The sequence below is a fragment of the Phaethon aethereus genome (assembly GCF_964289735.1).
Source record: "Phaethon aethereus genome assembly, chromosome: W".
NCBI lineage: Eukaryota > Metazoa > Chordata > Aves > Phaethontiformes > Phaethontidae > Phaethon > Phaethon aethereus.
In genome coordinates this window covers 4,175,823-4,193,360 of record NC_138581.1, presented here as the reverse complement: position 1 = coordinate 4,193,360, position 17,538 = coordinate 4,175,823, and the positions used below count along the sequence as shown (strand labels likewise).

The 17,538-nt window shown below is 48.8% G+C and overlaps 1 protein-coding gene across 2 annotated transcripts in view; it reads left to right on the top strand.

The window, feature by feature from the left end:
* The window catches only part of LOC309415105 (CBP80/20-dependent translation initiation factor-like), a 114,154-nt gene that overhangs the window by 67,520 nt on the left and 29,096 nt on the right, over positions 1-17,538 (top strand). The window contains exons 7-8 of one of the 2 annotated variants that reach the window (XM_082012551.1): positions 7,911-8,352; positions 10,154-10,453. In XM_082012551.1, coding sequence (XP_081868677.1) covers positions 7,911-8,352; positions 10,154-10,453 — 742 coding nt within the window. Of the gene's footprint in view, positions 1-7,910; positions 8,353-10,123; positions 10,454-17,538 lie in introns of both variants that reach the window. The other variant, XM_082012550.1, reaches the window with a different exon arrangement.

Sequence of the window (17,538 nt, the reverse complement as noted above, 5' to 3'; positions counted from 1 at the left end):
CTTAGGATTGTCACTGGGTTGCAATAAGTCAATGTCCAGATCTATCCTAGCTCCCAAAGCTCTACACTGAATGCTAGAGCATGCTGCATCATTTTTAACAAAGTTTATTTGATGTGCTTGACAAAGACTTCTGGCACAGATAAGTCCAAAGCATCTCGGCTCCTTGGGTTGGTGTTTTACCAGATCCTGGTGTCGGAAGTCATTGCTTGCTGTTGACTTTGGGTCAGCTCATGTGTCTGGACAGCTGTTAGGAGATCCTGTCAAATCTTGCCTTAGCTTCTACAGGAAAGACATTCATTTCTTCACTAGAAAGTACTGGTATAAATAGGATATGGAAAAAACCTAGGATGTCTCCTTGCTTGCAGGTCAAAGAGTCACAGAGGTCTAAAGGAAGACAGCTGAACAAAAAGGCAGCAGGTGGGGGCTTGTACGTACTATTTAGGATGCATCTTGAGGGACAGGACCGTGGAGGGATGGTGGTGGGCTGTGTCTGTGCATCTTAGCATGGGTTTAAAGTTTATATCTCGTGGAGGATTATCAGATCTTGGGGTAACTGATCAGCCTTGGTGTATTTTTAAAGGAGGCAGCCTGGAGTCTGCAATATAATCTCTTATTGCAAAGTAGTAAAAGATGAATCTTTATTCATTCAAATCTCATTCTTACTAGTAGTCCAGGATCCGTGTGTATTTGCACTCAGCAGATGTTTGGGAAACATCATGTACCATGGTTGTGTCTTTCAGCTTTAAACTATTTCAACTAAACTGGGTTCAGTTCCTTGTCACTGTGTTTTCCTATGGTTTTCATGTAATTTTTGCAATCATGTTTACAGTAGGCTAAGAATCCCAAAACATAATTCCAAGCAATGTAGTTTATGAAGAGAACCATTTCCAAGCAATTTCTACACGAAATCACTGCAGTGATTTCTACACCAGTCTGGGCAGTCAGCCTTGAAGTCCAGGGGGTGTCTTCCTAGCTGGTTGCCCGGTCTGTGCAACAAGGGCCTCCATTTGGACATCCCTAATGATTTGTGGGAGATCCAGCAAAGCATTTAAAGAGCTGTTTTGGAGCTATCTCGCATGCCATCTGTACTTGGGATGTCTTTCCCAAGCTGGTGTTGCAAAACAGCTACTTAAATTCCTTCTAAAGATTCATTTCCATGAAGCTTAGAAAAAAAACCAGCTGACTCAGGCAGCCTGTGCGGCCAAGCATTGCAGTATGTGAGGACTTCCATTGGACTTCAGCAGTAGACAAGTTTGCTCTTCAATGCTTTGCTGAGTCTGCTCTGGTGGACGTCGTGCCATGTCCTTTCAGCCCAGCCGCACTCTCTCTGCTCCTGCAGCACATCCTGCAGACTGGGCGCACATCTGGTGGTCCTGTGGGTGGGGTGTCCATCACTGTGGTGTGAGAAGTAGTGGACACTGGTGTAAAGTGATCCTGCAGGAAGGCACAGGGAGAAATCAGGTCTGTTGCTGTGTTTGGAAAGGCCTAATCAGTCAGCATCCCATAGCAGAAGACAGTGCATCCCATGATGAACTGTGCTTTGTGTCAATCCTACATCCATTTTTGGGATGTTAATGCATGAGCACCTTGGGTGTCTGTGTGAAGACCTTCAATCATAGAATCACAGGACGGTTTGGGTGGGACGGGACCTTTCAAGGCCATCTAGTGCAACCCCCCTGCAGTGAGCAGGGACATCTGCAACCAGAGCAGGGTGCTCAGAGCCCCGTCCAGCCTGACCTGGGGTGATTCCAGGGATGGGGCATCCACCACCTCTCTGGGCAGCCTGGGCCAGGGGTTCACCACCCTCACCATAAAAATCAATGCTACCCTGTTGGTTTATAGTGAGTCTAGTTATGTTGTAAAGGCCAAACGAAATCATCTCTAGCCGACAAAGACAGATGTAATGTCCAGGCCCAAGGGAGGGTTGTCAGCAGCAGCTGCACCCCAAAACCAAGGCGATGACAAGAGGACTTGTTCTGAGGTGTGCAGCTCGTGTGAAGGTTTCATAATGCTTTTCCGAGCAGCCAGATGCAGTGAGCCTCATCAGAAACATCTCTACCCTCATAGTGTTGTTTTTGTTGGCTGTGCTTGTCTTCTAGACTTCATTGTATGTTTCCAAACATGCATATGTGTAAGATCTAAAACATGCATCCTGTCTCAACTCTTCAAAGATTATTTTAGATCCTGATCACCACCATTTTGACAGGTGGATATTCTGTGCTTCTGAAATGCCATGTCCGTCCAGATGCACGGGCTGGATCTTGTGCTCAGGATAGACTTTAACCCTAGTGACAGAAAGGCATAAAAGAAGTGTGAATAATTTCATTTTTGTTTTCAGGAGTGAACATGACATCTTGTTCCCTTCTCATCTGAGAAAAATGCAAACAAAAATGAAACTAGAGCCAAGTGAAACCAGTTTGAGAGGGAAAGCCAAAGGGAAAACACACAGAAGTCCTATGTTCTTCATCCTTGGAGCTGGTGCTTGTTGCTTTCTGTGGGGTTTTGAGGTTTTTGATTAAATTGTGTGGAACTGTCAAGCTTATTTGAGTGTTTCCCACCCTCAATCATAGCGAGGATAGAAAACAGCCTTGGTGCTCCCTGCACCGAAGCAACGCTGAGTTATCATTATACATGCACATAAGACATCAGAGTGCCTTTGATGGAGGCAGGCTTGGTGAAGAATACTTTTGGGGGAAGTCAGGCCTCTAGAATAGAAATTCAGGCCTTCCTCCTCATTATATTAATAGCAGTAGCAGTATTCTCATTGACCTTCCAGGGCAGAGTTAGACCTCCAGGACCAGTTTTAGATGCTGTAAAATTCTACCAGCTCTTAACTGGGATTCTTCAGGCCCTCCAGTTTGGACCACGATCTCCCTTAGGTGCCCAAAGCCAGTCATGATGGGCGTTTTTGACCGCAGCAGCACTGCCGTGCCCAAACCATTCCAGCAGCACCTGCTTGGGGGTCCCAGTCCAGTTATTTGTGGAGCTACATGATGCAAGGTGCACCAGCTGGTGTGGCTGGAATATGCTGAGTTCAGAAAGGCTGGGCCTGGAGAAACTGGTTTGTTCAGGGGTTGTTTCAGAGGACTTTGCTTTCTCCTGCCCTTTCCCTTTTCAGGCTGAGTATCCTGGGCAGCTAGCTAGTACAACAGGAAAGAGCCCAGTTGCTATCTAACTCTTTCAATGGTGACTCTTTAAGAATTTTATTTCATTTCCCTCCCTCTCAATGGAAAATTACTGTGGGATTTTCAAAAGGAAAGTGAGAGAATGGTGGCCCTTCATTCCACAGAGCCAGCCCCGCTGGTCTTCTGTTGGCAGGTGCAGTTGCTGCATGCCTTGGGGGTCTCTGCTCCTCCAGCTTTCAGGGGTGCCACGGATAAGTGGGATCTGGGGTCCTTGTGGGGGTGGAAGATCCCACAGAGTCCATTTCTGCAGCAGATCTTAATTCCTTGTAACAGCAATTGATGATTAATTCCAGGCATGGTGGTAGCAAAGCTGGTCGTGAGATACTCCTGAGACTTAGCATCTTATTCCTGGGCCTGCTACTGGTACAGAGATGAGATTCTGCCTGGGCAAAAGAAAGGATGGAGAGAGACTTCCTGTCCACAAAATGCAGTGAGGAATGTTTTCATTCACCCAAAGGATGAAGGGGAAGCAGAAGGTTTGACCTTGGCCACGGCACCACTCTTCATTCTCAACTTCTTGCCTGAGCGGCTGCAAGTCCATATTAGTTAATTGCTGGGTGGCCTTGGCCATGCCCACTAGGTATGAGGCTCTGCACAAAAGCAGAACAAAACCAGCATCCCTACCCTGCGAGGAACTTGGTGTGCCCAGGAGGGTTTGTCCCATGGGAGAGTTGCCTGGGATTGGGGACAAGCATGGTGTCCAGGCAGGTTCTTCAAAAGCAAGAGCCAGGATGTCCAGAGCACCCTGTCCCTGAGCCCACAGATGGGATCTCAGTCTGTCTGGCCGTAGGGGATGCTCTGCACCTCAGGATAAATGTCTCGAGTGCTGTTGGAGATGTAGCTCCTTACCTCTCAGTATTTGCAGGAATTCCCTAACCAAATCTCCGTGCGTCCACTGGGAGAATGTAACCCCACATTGTCCTCCGGCTCTCCACATGCCAGACAAATGGTGGGGGCTTTCAGAGGACTTGTCTCGCTCAGGGGGATATGAGCAGGGCTGACGGGATGGAGCAACTGTGTTTTAGACCACAGCTGTCCACGTGTCTGGAGCTATTTTCCCCAGGCTTGTGCCTTGCAGGCCCTTTCCTTGGGAGTAAACGATGTAGTAAAAACTTGCAGGAATCCCATATTTCTGAGCACGTAGGCTGGTAATCACCGAGACAGCTGAAGCCTTAGATTTGTTTGCGTAGGCTCCTCGGGCAGAACAGACATTTGTCAGATCTAAATTCTGTTGAAAGGTATCTCATTTAGTTAATTAAATAAAAAAAATCGGTGGAGAAACGATAGCAGAAGCAATACCATCCTATTTCCAGCTTGGCTACCCTGACTGTCTCCCCTTGGTTTTTAGTACTTCTGCAGTTTCTTTGTGCCTCTGAATGTCTCTTTAGTTTCCACGTTGACCGATGGCCAAATCCCTGGTTCCACTGAAGTCAGGGGGAGTTTTGAGCTGAATCAGAATTTGGCCTTTGAAGTGAAAATGGTTATTTAATGATAAACGGAGTCAAGAGGTAAGAGACCGTTGTGCTGTCTAGATACTTTTTCCTGTAGCTGAAGTAGGGTCCCGCACAAGGTGCCGTATTCTTAACAGCAAAGGATGAGCAGAGAGGGACAGAAGGACTTCCCTGTAGCTTCTGGGAGCTGTTGCTGTGTGATCCAAGCTTCAGCTGTTCCTCCCTTTGGCATCGCAAGCCTAAAACCTCGGGCAGGGACGTGCCTTTGGGTTCCTCCATGGTCTGGTTCCCTAAGCTTGGCAGGTCACCCCAAGTCACCATCTCAGCTCTCCTGCCGTTGAGCAGGTACAAGGTTGTTTCCATCAACTCGGCCCACAGCGGGTGCCTGTGGTGGGGTGCCCTGGTCCCCATCTTACCCCTTCCTCAGGCTCTCCATGTCCTCAGCGTCTCCGTCACCTGTGAGCAAGGATGGGACATCCCAACCTCCCCGGCTTTGCGATGCTGTGCAGTCAGGAAAAAAAAAAAAAAAATCTAAGTTCTAGGCCCCGTTCTCCCTGCCTTGGCTCTTCTTCGCTGCAGAGTCCTATTTTCTTCTTGGCTTTTCTTCTTCGCTGGGGTGTTGGGAAGATAAAAACACACAAGTCTTTGCCTGAATGCTGGATGATTGTCTAGACCCTTGTCTGCTGCCAAGTCACGGACGTTGCTTCTTGTTTGCCATTCTCCTTCCTTTGCCTTTTAATTCTTGCAATTTTTTTTTTTCCCTAAGTTGTTTAACTCTGGTGTTTTCCGTCCTGTGGTCAGTGACTGCAGAGCTTTGGTTTATGTTTGCTCTGCCCCTTGCCATGGGGATATTGCCTTTTGGCTGTCCTGTACGGGGATAGAGCGGCCTGTCTTCTCCCTGTCCTATTGCAAAAACCCCAAACTGAACAATCTTGAACATTCCACATTGACTTAAGTGGTTTTTTTAATCTTAAACCTTTTTTTTTTTTCCCTTTCATAGCCCTTAAACAGAAATGGCTTGGTTTATAATATCATTATGTCTTTAGGAAAAAAACGTCCCTGCATGCATTTGTTGCAGGAATTTATGGCAGAGGTTGGTTCCCAGCTCGTTCCCAGGCGTTTTGCCTTACCTCTGCTTAAATTAAAGCTGTGTCTGTATGCATCTTTTATCAGTTCTGTGCGATATTTCCAACTTAAGCCAGACAAGCTGGTATTGTATTTATAACCCAGGGCTGAAAGTGCACCCAAACAGTTAAATTCAGATGTTTGAGAGGAGAGAAGAGCAAAACCACAGAAAGCAAATGCTGAATTAAATCAGCAGAACCCTTGCACACTTAAGCATGTGAGGGCTCAGCACTAGATAAGGGCTTTAACTAACTTTTATTTTGACATTCCCATTTTAATAAGCGTTGCTCTCTACAAAGCGGTTTATGTGATTGCGTTACTGAGAGGAAACAAAGAAATGCCAGGAAAACTTGATGTGGAGAATCTGTACTCATAAAATGCTTGTAAGCTCCAGCAAACAGGAAAGCTTCCCCCATCTTTAATTCCCTGCCATTCAGCTTGCAAAAAAACACCCAAAAAAACAAAACACCACCACATTGAATAGCTCAGAAAACCGGATCTGGTGGTCTGAGACCAAACACAAATTCCTTCCACTGCCACCACGAACAAGCCTCTTCGTCCTGCGTTCGCCAAGCACGAGCCCGTGCTCTTTATGGTTAAGAGCCAGCTGGCCTCAGAAAATAGGTTTTAACTCCTGGGGATGCCAGGGAATGCTGATTTGATGGGGAGATGGCTTTGGCAGGCAAGGTTGGAGACTTTTTAGCCACTGACCATTGAAATGTATTTGTGAATGGCCGCTTCCTTCGTCCGAGTGTATTTAGCTGAGTGGTACAGATGATGAAAATAAAATTAATTGCTATGCAACGTGTTTAAAATAAATGCTGCTATTTATCCGAATGGAGGTGGGGTTTGAGGTAAGGGATGAGGCTGAGCGGGGGGATTATAAAGGATGCAGACCGGTGTGGTCACCGCAGCGCTCGTGGCTGTTTCCCCGTTTCAGGGGACGATGCTGGGGAGATGTCCCTGGCCAGCATCCAGCGCTGCTCCCAGCAGCCTTGTAAGGAGCCGAGCATTAAAGCATCCCGTGCGCGCTCGGAGCCAATACCGCGCGCTAAGAAGGCAGTAGGCAGGCAGCTGCTGTCGTGCTTCGGACTAACCCTGCGGAGTCCCGGACGAAGGCAGCCAATGCCGGGACCATCTCCATCTTAACTGCATCCTTGATGACATCATGCCAGCTCAGCCTTCTCCACTGGGGAGAACCACGCTGCAGCCCGCGTGGAAAGCTGAAATAGCTGAGGCTGCCAAAGCATTTCTTCCATTCAACCGTTGTTTTCTGGGGACCTGCCATCTTGGCTACCAGCACATAGGGGCTTGCTCACCCCTCCTGAGCCACTGTAGTCTCTTGAGCAAACCATTTGAGGGCAATTCCTCCTCTTTGTGCCTGTTGAATTTCCATGTTATCTGCTTGGAGCTGTATTCACCCAGCCTCCTATCCAGAGGTAATGGTCCTGGCTCCCTGTGCTGCCAGAGCCCATTGTGGTCAGCAGCTTCATCCATGCATGCATCCTCTCCCCATATAGCAATGATGAGACGTGCATGAAGAAAGGCTGAACAAAACCATGTGGTATGGGCACGTCTTTTACTTGGTAATTTGCTTTTTACCTTTTTTTTCCACTTAGAAATTCATGATGCACTTAAAATGTTTTAAATGGTTTTAAATGGTTAAAACCAGTGCAACAGTATGCCATGTTGGTACAGCAGAGGTGGCAAGCAAGAGGAGCAAGCAATGCTGCAGGGCAGGTATATCGGGAGCTCCTTAGGTCTTGAGAAAAAAATACCTCCTGATACTTCTTGCCTGCCTGACTTCCTGCTGCTGAGCTGGGACTAACTAGGTCTTCCCTGGTTTAGTGTGGAAGCAACACAGAAAACACAGAAACCTGGGAGAGTTTTTCCTGGCAACCAAAGACATGTTAATCTAACTGTTCATGAAAACGTTCAGCTGAAATATGCCAGTTACTGAAAGACATTTAGAGATATGAGTTGGTACTAGGTTGTGTTAGATGCCAAGAAATTGGCTACCCCTTTTGTGGTAGGGAGACCCACAGAGCCCACCCAGCAAGGGTCAGGCTGTTTGGTGGGATAGAAGATGTGTTGACCAAGCAGGACCGTGCAGGAAAGTCTGTACTAACAATGTTCTTTGACTTTCCAGGAGACAGCAGAGACTTCCCGGTGGGAACAAGCCTCAGCAGCACACAGATCATCAGCAAGGTGGCACCAAACACAACAGGGACCACCAGAAACTCTACCAAGGAGGCCAGGCCCCTCACTCCTCAGGCAGGACGGGCCACCACGGCTACAGCCAGAACCGGAGATGGCACCACAACCAGAAGCACTCGCCCAACGACAAAGAAACGCACAGAAACGCCAAAGAGACTGAGAATTTGAAAATTGAGGACACCTCCGTCTGCACGGTGCATATTCCTGTGGAGACGCACCGAGGCCCAGAGACTGTGGAGAAGCAGTCTCAGCAGTACATCCAGGAGTCAGAGACCAAGCGGAAAGACAGTATTCACGAGCGCATTGGGGAAAGACCCAAGATCAATTTGCTTCAGTCTTCCAAAGACAGGCTGCGGAGGAGACTAAAAGAAAAGGTATTATTTCTTAGGGAAATGTTGAGTTTCCCTTTTTCCAAGAGACTGGCTGTTGGCCATTCTCCATACAAAGGGTGGGATGGGCTCAAGGGACCTTTCCATGAATGCACCCAACTTTTCTTAATCTCCTAGTGTCAACACTTCTCTTGAAGTGAATTCTGGCTTCTTCAGGAGGCCTTTTATTGACACAATGCTAAGGCTCTTAGCTTGAATTCTTGGTTGAGGTTGCTACCAGCTTGAGTTCTCCAAGAAGGAAGGGGAACTCTCCCCCTACCCACGCAAAGACCCTTGGGGAAGGCTGGTGCACACATGAGCTACAGTGTGGGTCCTCCTTCCCTGACGGCTGATCCCAACTGACTGCCTCCCAATCTGCAGAGCTCATCTACTTTGCAAAGAGGTCTAAAACAAGCAATTTGTCTCTCCTCAATTACAGAGATAAATCCCAAGCTTTGACTTTTGAGTGCTGAATAGTTGGAGTCAGCTACTTAAAAGTTGATATCCATTTATCTCTGCAATGAATTGAAACGCCCTTATCTTTCCCCCTTCCTTTCAACAACTCAACAATAACAAAACTATTGCATGCAAGTGACGGAGGAGAAATCCTTTTTGGAAACAATATTCAGCCTCAGATTTCTGAGGAATTTGAAGATGGTATCTTCACGTGCCCCCTGTGAAAGTCAGATTCTTTCTCTTGAGACTTTTGTCAGACTGGAAAATGCATCTGTTGGGGGTATCTCCAATGAGATTTCCAAAATGTGTAGCAAAAATAACCTGAACATGTAAAATTCCATGGGAGTGCATGTTGGAAATGTATACCTTTGAATGCATGTGCATTTACTATTTATGTATGTGGCATGAGGGGGAGGAAGAGATTTTGTTAGTTATTTTTATGTTCTTTAAAGCAATGGGAGTATAGCAGAGACTTTCAGAGTATTCATTTTAATGTTCTCCCTGCAAATTTGTAGTCTTATAAGAAAGACATTACATAAACAACCACTCTTGGGTGGGTGTAGTCAACACAACTGGTCTCCTAACTGAAGTTTTGGACAACTCCAACTGCCAGTTGGTATTGGGGTTGTCCAAAAAATTGCTACAGGTTTGTATTGTATAGCACGTTTTAAGATTGTAGTAGAGAAGGAGAAGGGAGCAGACCATAGCAAGGAGGGTGCATGCCTTACGCTGGGGGAAGGGGACAAATGTATAATTAAATGTTGAAAAGAAGCAATAAATTCTGTGGTAATGACATGAAGTAAGAAGTCTTAAGAGTCAAGAGATGGAGAAGAGTTTTTCTAACACTGGGATCATGTGACATCTTTAATCTCAATTTGGTTCATTAAATATATGTTAAAAAGTAGATAATTTTGTAGGATTGTTACTTGAGCATTTTGCAAACATCAGTGCACTTCCAAAATAGAGGCAAAACAATGTCCAGTGTCACCATGTTGCAGACACCCCCAGAAACCTGTCCAAGATGCAGAAGGCAGTCAGGGGTGATTGGACTTTGGCATCCTGGCTCAGGGCCTTAGAGCACATCTTCTCTCTGAGCCAAAGGGGAGGACTCTGGGATTGAGTGTTATGGGAAATGGGGAAAGAACATTTCTGGGGCAGGACTCATTCACTTGTGGTTTTCAGTGCTGAGATGAGACCATTGTGCCTTGAAAAGACGCTTTGATTTTTCTATGTTTGTTTATATGTCTCCCCAATCCCCCTCCCCCTTTGCTGTTTGTGGAAGGACAAGGGCTGATATGTCTGTTTTTTCCTTGTGTAACAGACGCCTTGTCTTTCCCTTTTCACGGACCAGGACGAAGTCACGGTGGAAACCACCAATCCTGAAAAGAACAAAATGGACAAATTAATTGAAATCCTCAACAGCATGAGGAACAACAGCAGCGACGTTGACTCCAAGCTCACCACTTTCATGGAGGAGGCCCAGAACTCTACCAACTCTGAGGAGATGCTGGGGGAGATAGTCAAGACAATCTATCAGAAAGCGGTGACGGACCGCAGCTTTGCTTCCACGGCAGCCAAGCTCTGTGACAAAATGGCCCTATTCATGGTGGAAGGAACTAAATTCCGGAGTCTGCTCCTCAACATGTTGCAGGTAATGAGATAAAATTATGAGCTGTATGTGGAAATATGGTATCTCAGGCCAGGGCCCATCTGTGAAATGAGTGGGTTGCTTGTGGCAGCATCCCCATGGCATGAAGAGAAGTGAACTTGGAGGGTCTTCCAGTGGAGAGTCTTTTGCCTCTTTTTTTGGCTGAAGTCCGTCTCAGCACCAGAGATACCGAGTTAAGTCATGGTCCCTGAGTAGGCTGTTGGTTGCATGACCTGGGTGAAGGGCTTGTTCCTGGTTTCTCATTGCAACCCAGACAGAAATAATTTGTGCATTTGCTAATTATTCTGGGTGATTTGTTTGTTGGTATACACAGCACTGGTTGGTTGGTCTGCTCCAAAAACATCAGCAACAGCAAAGTTAGGGGGCAGAAAAAAGCAGTGGCTTTGATAACTGGTCCATGATAATGGTGAGTGATGGGAAACAGGACTGTCCTCAACTGTCTGTGGTCTGCTGGGGGGAGAGTGTTTTACTGTAGTGCCACCATCAGAGCGGGGTTGCTTTCTGGGGAGGGTGTCACATGGACCTCCATCTTTCTGCCTCTCCAGAGACAGGACATGGAGAGCTGAAACCATGAATTTCCATCCTTAATTTAACATGCGTTTCCATTTGACTGTTCCCTCACACGCTTGTCATCTGTGGCACGTGCAAAGCTCTCATTTCATTTCTCTGCTCTCTGCACATGTTCAGTGCCCAGCGTCGCTCCAATTTTCGATACATCTTCTTGCTCTGCTTGCTCTTGTTGGAGATTGTCCCTCACATGCTGCGCCTGGTTGCCTGTACCTTGTGTGGGCTGAGTTGACTTTTGAGCAACACAGCAAGCAGGGAAAAAAGGAGCAACATAAAATAACAAAAATCAATATTTAACGTAACCTAAGATAATTCTGCAAAGCTACTGGTCTGGCTTTGCGTCTGTCATTGCTCTTGGCACGTATCAAAAGCGGCATCTCTCCCTGTGCCCGCTCCTTCTCTGCTCTCCCCTGCAAAGCCCGTGGGCAGCACACACATCTGCCCACCACATGTACCAGGCAGTGATGTTTTTCCCATCGATTTATTTCCAAAGTGATTATAAAGCAGGAGGAGACAAATTGCAGTCAGCATCAGTGCCAGATTTAGCAGCAAGGGGCTCGAGGGGGCTCTAAATCCCCCATGCACCCCGCTCTTCCCATGCCAGGTCACTCTTGTGTCTTCCCCTGCTTGGGTGAGCGATGCTAAGAAATCCAAAATAAAGTCCAGGAGCAATGGCCAGGGAGTGGCAGGGTGTTATTGAAAAGTTGAGGATGATGGGGGCCCTTCTGAGTTAGGAAGGGCTCTTCCGACTTGCTTTCTTCTCTCGGTCCAGTTTTTCCACCACTACCAACAGACCCAGTAGACTGATTTATACAGCAGCATCCTGTGCCATAATAACTGGCTTCCTGTTCAGCTCTTCATAGTGTGAATGTAGGATAAATAATACATCTCTCACCTCCAGAGAGTCCCAAAGTGCTTCCCAGGAACATGTAGCCAGTCTCAGTGTGATGGGAGCATGATGTCCATTGTGGAAAACTGGGAAGAAATGAAATGCAAAGACTGAGCAGGGTGTGCGGGTGACTGGGTTCATGTGCTGGAGCATAGAAAAATATGCGAAAGGGATTTGCTCAGCCCCAGACTGCACATCTCTTAAAAATGTCTTGATGGGGCAAAAGTTGAGAGACCGTCACAGGTCAAAAGCAAAGTGCTAAGTGAAATTAAATAATTTAACATTTCCTTTCTGATAGTAAAGGATTTTGACTTTCTCCAAGCACAGTTTCTTTTTCCAACCGAAATAATCAGATGCATTCACACAGATTCATGATAATACTTTCGTCAAGCCCTAATCTGGGAAATTTTCTGGTGCGTTCAGGCTTGATAGCCCCGGCTGGAGACAGACCCAGGTATGAAGCACAAAAGACTCGTTGTAGCTGCCTTGATGTAAAGAAAGGAGGTTGATGGTATTGATTTATGATATATTATCAATATGGTATATTGGATAATATATTAGGGAGTAATACGGATATCACATTGATATACTAATAATATCAATATGATATATTGCTACATGGTTGATGATACAAAATTGATATATCGATATCAATATGATATATTGAGATCTATATCAAAATGATATATTGATATATGGTTGAGATTATAACATTACCCAGCTCTAGTCCTGGCCCCTCCACCATCAGATATTTTCCATCAACCATTTCTAGATAATTTACCATTAATTAAAAGAAACCAAACCAAAACAAAACAAAAAACTTTAATAAAATGCTTGCCCCCAGAGCTGGATTTGTGTCTCGCTAGCACCTTTCAGACTAATCTGATCCCCGGACGTAAGGAGCTCAGCTCGCCGGTGCCCGACGAGCTGGGGAATTACTCTGCCGGGGTGTGATAAATCGGGATCAACGTGATCCCCCTGCCGTGCTGCTGGCGCCTGGGGCTGGACCGCTCGCCCCCCCATCTGCTCCCGGCAGATGCTCCTGTTTTGTAGGAGCTTGTTTGTCCCTTTCTCTCAGGACTGCAATGGCAACAGCTTGGCCCCACCAGAGGATCTCATAAACTAATGCATTAACCCGTTGGGCCTCCCTGCTAGCATCCCAGGACCTATAGACAGCATCCCTAGATCCTGCCAGACCTTAAAAGGAGCAGCAAGGGGTTTTCCCGCGGAACAGGCAATAAACTGAATGAACTGTCATTTTAACCTGGCTCCTCTTATATTTTCAGCTGTTGACAAGGTGCTCGCGCTCGGGGGCCGCACATGTTCGCAGCTTATCTCGGGGGACTGGTTTTGATCCCAAACCAGATGCCAGCGCCGCGGCATGGGAATGCTGTCACATCATCCCCCTCCCTGCTGGCAGCTCCTCTAAAGAGCATCCCCCAGCCGACGTTGCACCATTTCAGGCTCCAAGGGGTTCTATCGGGGAAAAATCTGGTTCGGATTTATCCCTTACTCTGTTTTTTGGTCCCAAATCTTGTCTGAGTCTTGAATTTGGGAGCTGAGAACCTTTCGGGATGCTGAAGGGAGGCATGGAAATGGGAGGCGTGGGACGGGCGGCTGGTTGGGCTCGGGGAGATGATGCTGTTTCAGGGCTTGGCACTGAGGGGGTCGTTTGGGTTTGCTTTTTCCCCTCATTGGGTTTGGTTTGCTGTTTGGTACAAGGAGGGATTTTGGGCTGCACAAGCCCTTGGGATGGGCCTGGCCGAACTGATTCTAGGGAGCTTGGGTGGATGGAGGCATGCAAGCAGATCTTGGTGGACACATGTATGGTTTCTTCACCCCTCCAGAAATACCTTCTTAATTAACAGATTAAGTAAGTCTGCGGCAAGAGGTTTTTGCTTGTCATAGTTTCACTCCGTGGCATCTCTGTGGCGCTTTTTATTTTTTTTTTAATTTTTTTGGTGGGGGTGGTGTTAAGCAATGTGCTACAAACCCTTCACATGTAACATAAGTTGGAGTATTCCTCTGTTGAAATGGCCGTGCTCTTTATAGCAGAGCTGTGTCTGCATCTGAGCTATGCAGAGCCAAGGGTATTATTAGAGTGGACATCACTGGGGCTGTAATTGTACACTGCTCCCCTTAGCAACCGCGGCCAACAGCACATCAAACAGAAGGCTGATACCTTCTTTTAATAAAAAAAAAAAGGCAACCACCACAAAATGCATATCTCTACCCAGAGCAGCAGAGCTCGCTGCAGAGCGTGCGTCGGCGTGCAGCCAGAGCCAGCGCCCGGTACCTCCCTGCGCGTGGAACCGCCGTGGCGCAAGTGGAGAAAGGGCTATTTGTTGCGTACCCTACGGCACGTCCTAATGCATAGCCTATGGCATACTCCCTCGCATACCTTCGCAGGGTTTCTTCATCGCCTTAGTTGAATCTCTCGATGCCCCAGTAAATGGCCCTTTCTCGGTTCGGTGCTGTGTTTCGCTCTGGTTGTAGAAACTTGGGTCGAACCCCGTGGGTTTTGGCAGAGGTTGCGCTTGGGTTTCGGCGGACTCGGCTGGGTTTGAGATGGTTGGTGTGACCGCTTCTGGGAGGGGCCAACCAAGATGGTGGACAAGCTCATCAAACAAAACCTGTTGTTGTCAGCCCGGGCGGAGGATGGAAGAGGAAAACGTAGGTTGGAACCCTTCTTGAGATGTAGGTGTTGTGGCGTTGGGTACTGGAGAATCAATCGGGGCGCGAAGGGAAGCTTTTACCATGCTGAGCGGGAGGGTTTGGGAGGAATGAGCTGAAACCCCTCCTCTCCCATAGGCTTCCTCTTTATTTGAGCAAAGGACTTAACCTCCCCGTGGCAGCAGCCCTTTCTGCATCGTACAGGTTGTGAGGGTTTTTTTGCAGAAACTTGCAGAGCTTGGAAACGTTTTTTTCCTTACATTTCTGCGCTGATGTTGGCAGTGCTGTCCCCGTTTTATAAACCGCTGTGGGACTGGCCAGTGAAAGGCTGCCTGCTAAATGCAGCTTTGCAGGTGGGATTTATTTTCTCTACGTGCAGGGAATTCAAAGGCAATCCTAAATTCAGGCACGCACTTATATACGTAGTGTATAGACGGGCTTGGAGGGCGCAGGGAACGCAGCCCCGCGGGTGGATGCCTGCATCCTCCTGCTCTCAAGCACAGAGAAAAGGAGGAGCAGGAAGGAGACATGTTCCCTCTTGTTTGCCCCCGAATTATGTCTCTGAAGATGCTCTGTAATTCTGTAACAGGGTGTTTATTATTTTATTTTAGTATTAATTATTATGCTCAGAATTGTCGTCTTTTACTATTAATTGTTTTCTTTTTTTTAATAATTTTATTTTCTTACTATTTTATTTTTGGTGGTATTATTTTGCACAGTCTTCCGGGGCCAAACGTAACCCATGCAAGTGTCGACAGCGGGCAGGAGAGGGAGCCAGGGGAGCGGGCTGGCTCCCTGCCCGCGCGGGCAGGTGAAGGGCAGAGCCGGGCACCGCTTAGAGCTGCCCCGCAGTTACCCGTGGGTCTGGCCAAGCCATCGCCGTCTGCCCGTAGTAATGACGCTCGCTCGGCTTTGCCGTCGGGGTTACGGGAGCCGCTGGCAGGCAGGTCCCATGCGGGTTTGTGAGTTATTGGAGAACCCCGGATTAAATATCGAACCGCGTGCTTTAAACTTGCCGCTTCTCCCAAGCGGAGCGATGGCTGCAGGAGTCGTCTGGCTCCTTCGTAGCCTTCCCATGACGCGGGAACGTGGCGAGGGAGCGCCAGGCGTCGCCGCCTCGGGGGCTGACGCTGAGATGAGGAGGGGTTTCATGGAGCGCACAAAGGGGTTTAACCCAAAATCTGGGGTTTTAGTGGAGTGTGAAAAGAAGGCAACAATTTCCTGCTGATGGGAAGGAGGGGATGGGGACAGGAGCTGTGCCCCACAAGCGCTCGGAGCCCTCCAAGCTGGGGATAGCAGAGCCGGACCCCAGGTTAAATCAGCTGCGGGGTTGCACTGCACATCAGTCCTCAGCCCGAGCCCAGTTTTGGGGCTCACAGCCCCTCGAGGAGCTGAGTTGCAGCTGGAGGTATCCACAGGGCCACCGACATACCACTGGGCATCACGGGGAATGCTGGGGGGCCACCCCCACTGCCCTGCAGGTACTGGGGCTGGGTCCGTCCGACGCAGCCACTCTCACGGCTCTGTGCGGAGGTGTTGAGTTTTGGGCATCGTGCAGTTGAGAGATGGATGGGAAGCAGGACTAAGTTGCAAAAAAAAAAAAAAAAAAAAAGCCTTAGAGTTTGGAGAATGGCCTATTTGACTTGAATTTAGTGTGCTGGTGAGATTTTATATTGCAATGCTCGGGTGTGTCGGGAAAAAATAGCCATCACCTTTACTCCATAAATAAGTTACGTGGCTGGCTCCTGGCTCCTTTCCACTCCGGAGGGGCCGAGGCTGCAAGGCCACAGTGGGGACCAGCCCCTGCTCCAGCACGTGGTGTGACCTCAGGGATGGTGCTTGGTGTCCCATCATCTCAGCTGGCAGGTGGATGCCCTGTCTGGGCATCTTCCAGTGGTGGTGGGACTCAGCTGAGGTTCCTCCTGCTCCTGCCGGCTGGCAGTGAGCAATGTCAGGAGCATCCCTGCCTGCTGCCGCTGCCTGCTAAAAGCATAGCCAAGGTCAGACCAGGGGGCTTCGGCTGGTGGGACCTGTGCACACCCCGTGCGTGGGCTGCGGCGCAGAGGCAACGCAGAGCAGAGGCTCTGCCGGGCTCTAGGTGGAGACTGCAGACTGCACAGCCTGCCTGCAGCCTGCCTGCAGCCTGCCTGCAGCTCTGGGCCAGATCCAGGCACGGGGCTACCCGTGGGGTGGGCTCCTAGCTGCTCCCAGCCAGTACTGGTGGATGAGGATGCTCGGGGCCACACAGGGTCCCCCTGGGGCTTTGGTGAGAGAGGCAGCAAAAAAAAAAAAAAAAAAAAAGCCTTGAAATCCATTTATCCATTGACTGAGAGCTGAGGAAACGCCGGAGGACCCCCCTCCACCCCTTACGCTGGAGGCAGGGGTGGCACTTCGGCGTTGAGACCCCCTCGGACCAGGCTGGACTGGCATCAGCTCTGGCACTCCATTTTTTCCTGAAAGGTTCAAATCCAACCCTGGGATGCGGGACCATGTTCCTGCCAGCCCAGGGCCTCAGCCGGCCTAAGGCACCCTCCTGCCAGACCATCTGCTCCCGCCTGCTCCGGCATAAATCCGGCTCAGGCTGCTGCAGCCACCCAAGGTGGGGATTTCAGGATGCTGAGGGGGTGGAAGATCCCTGCTGCCGGTACCCGCAGTCGCCCGGCCATCCCCAGCCCTGCTCTTGGCTGGTTCCCGTCGTCTCGCCTGGGGACAGGATTTTCGGAGGCTCACTGGGACGCTGCGATGCGGCACCCTGCCTGGGACCCATCCTGCGACCCCCCCGCCCCCAGTCACTCTGCGAGGGGATGAAGCATCCTTCTGGCAGAGGAGCGCGCTCTAGAAGCAGGTGCTGGGGACGTCACCTCCTGAGCCAAGGCCAGAGCAGACGCAGGTGCCGGTGTCACCCCAGAGCTGGGGTTTGTGTAGAAGGACATTGGAG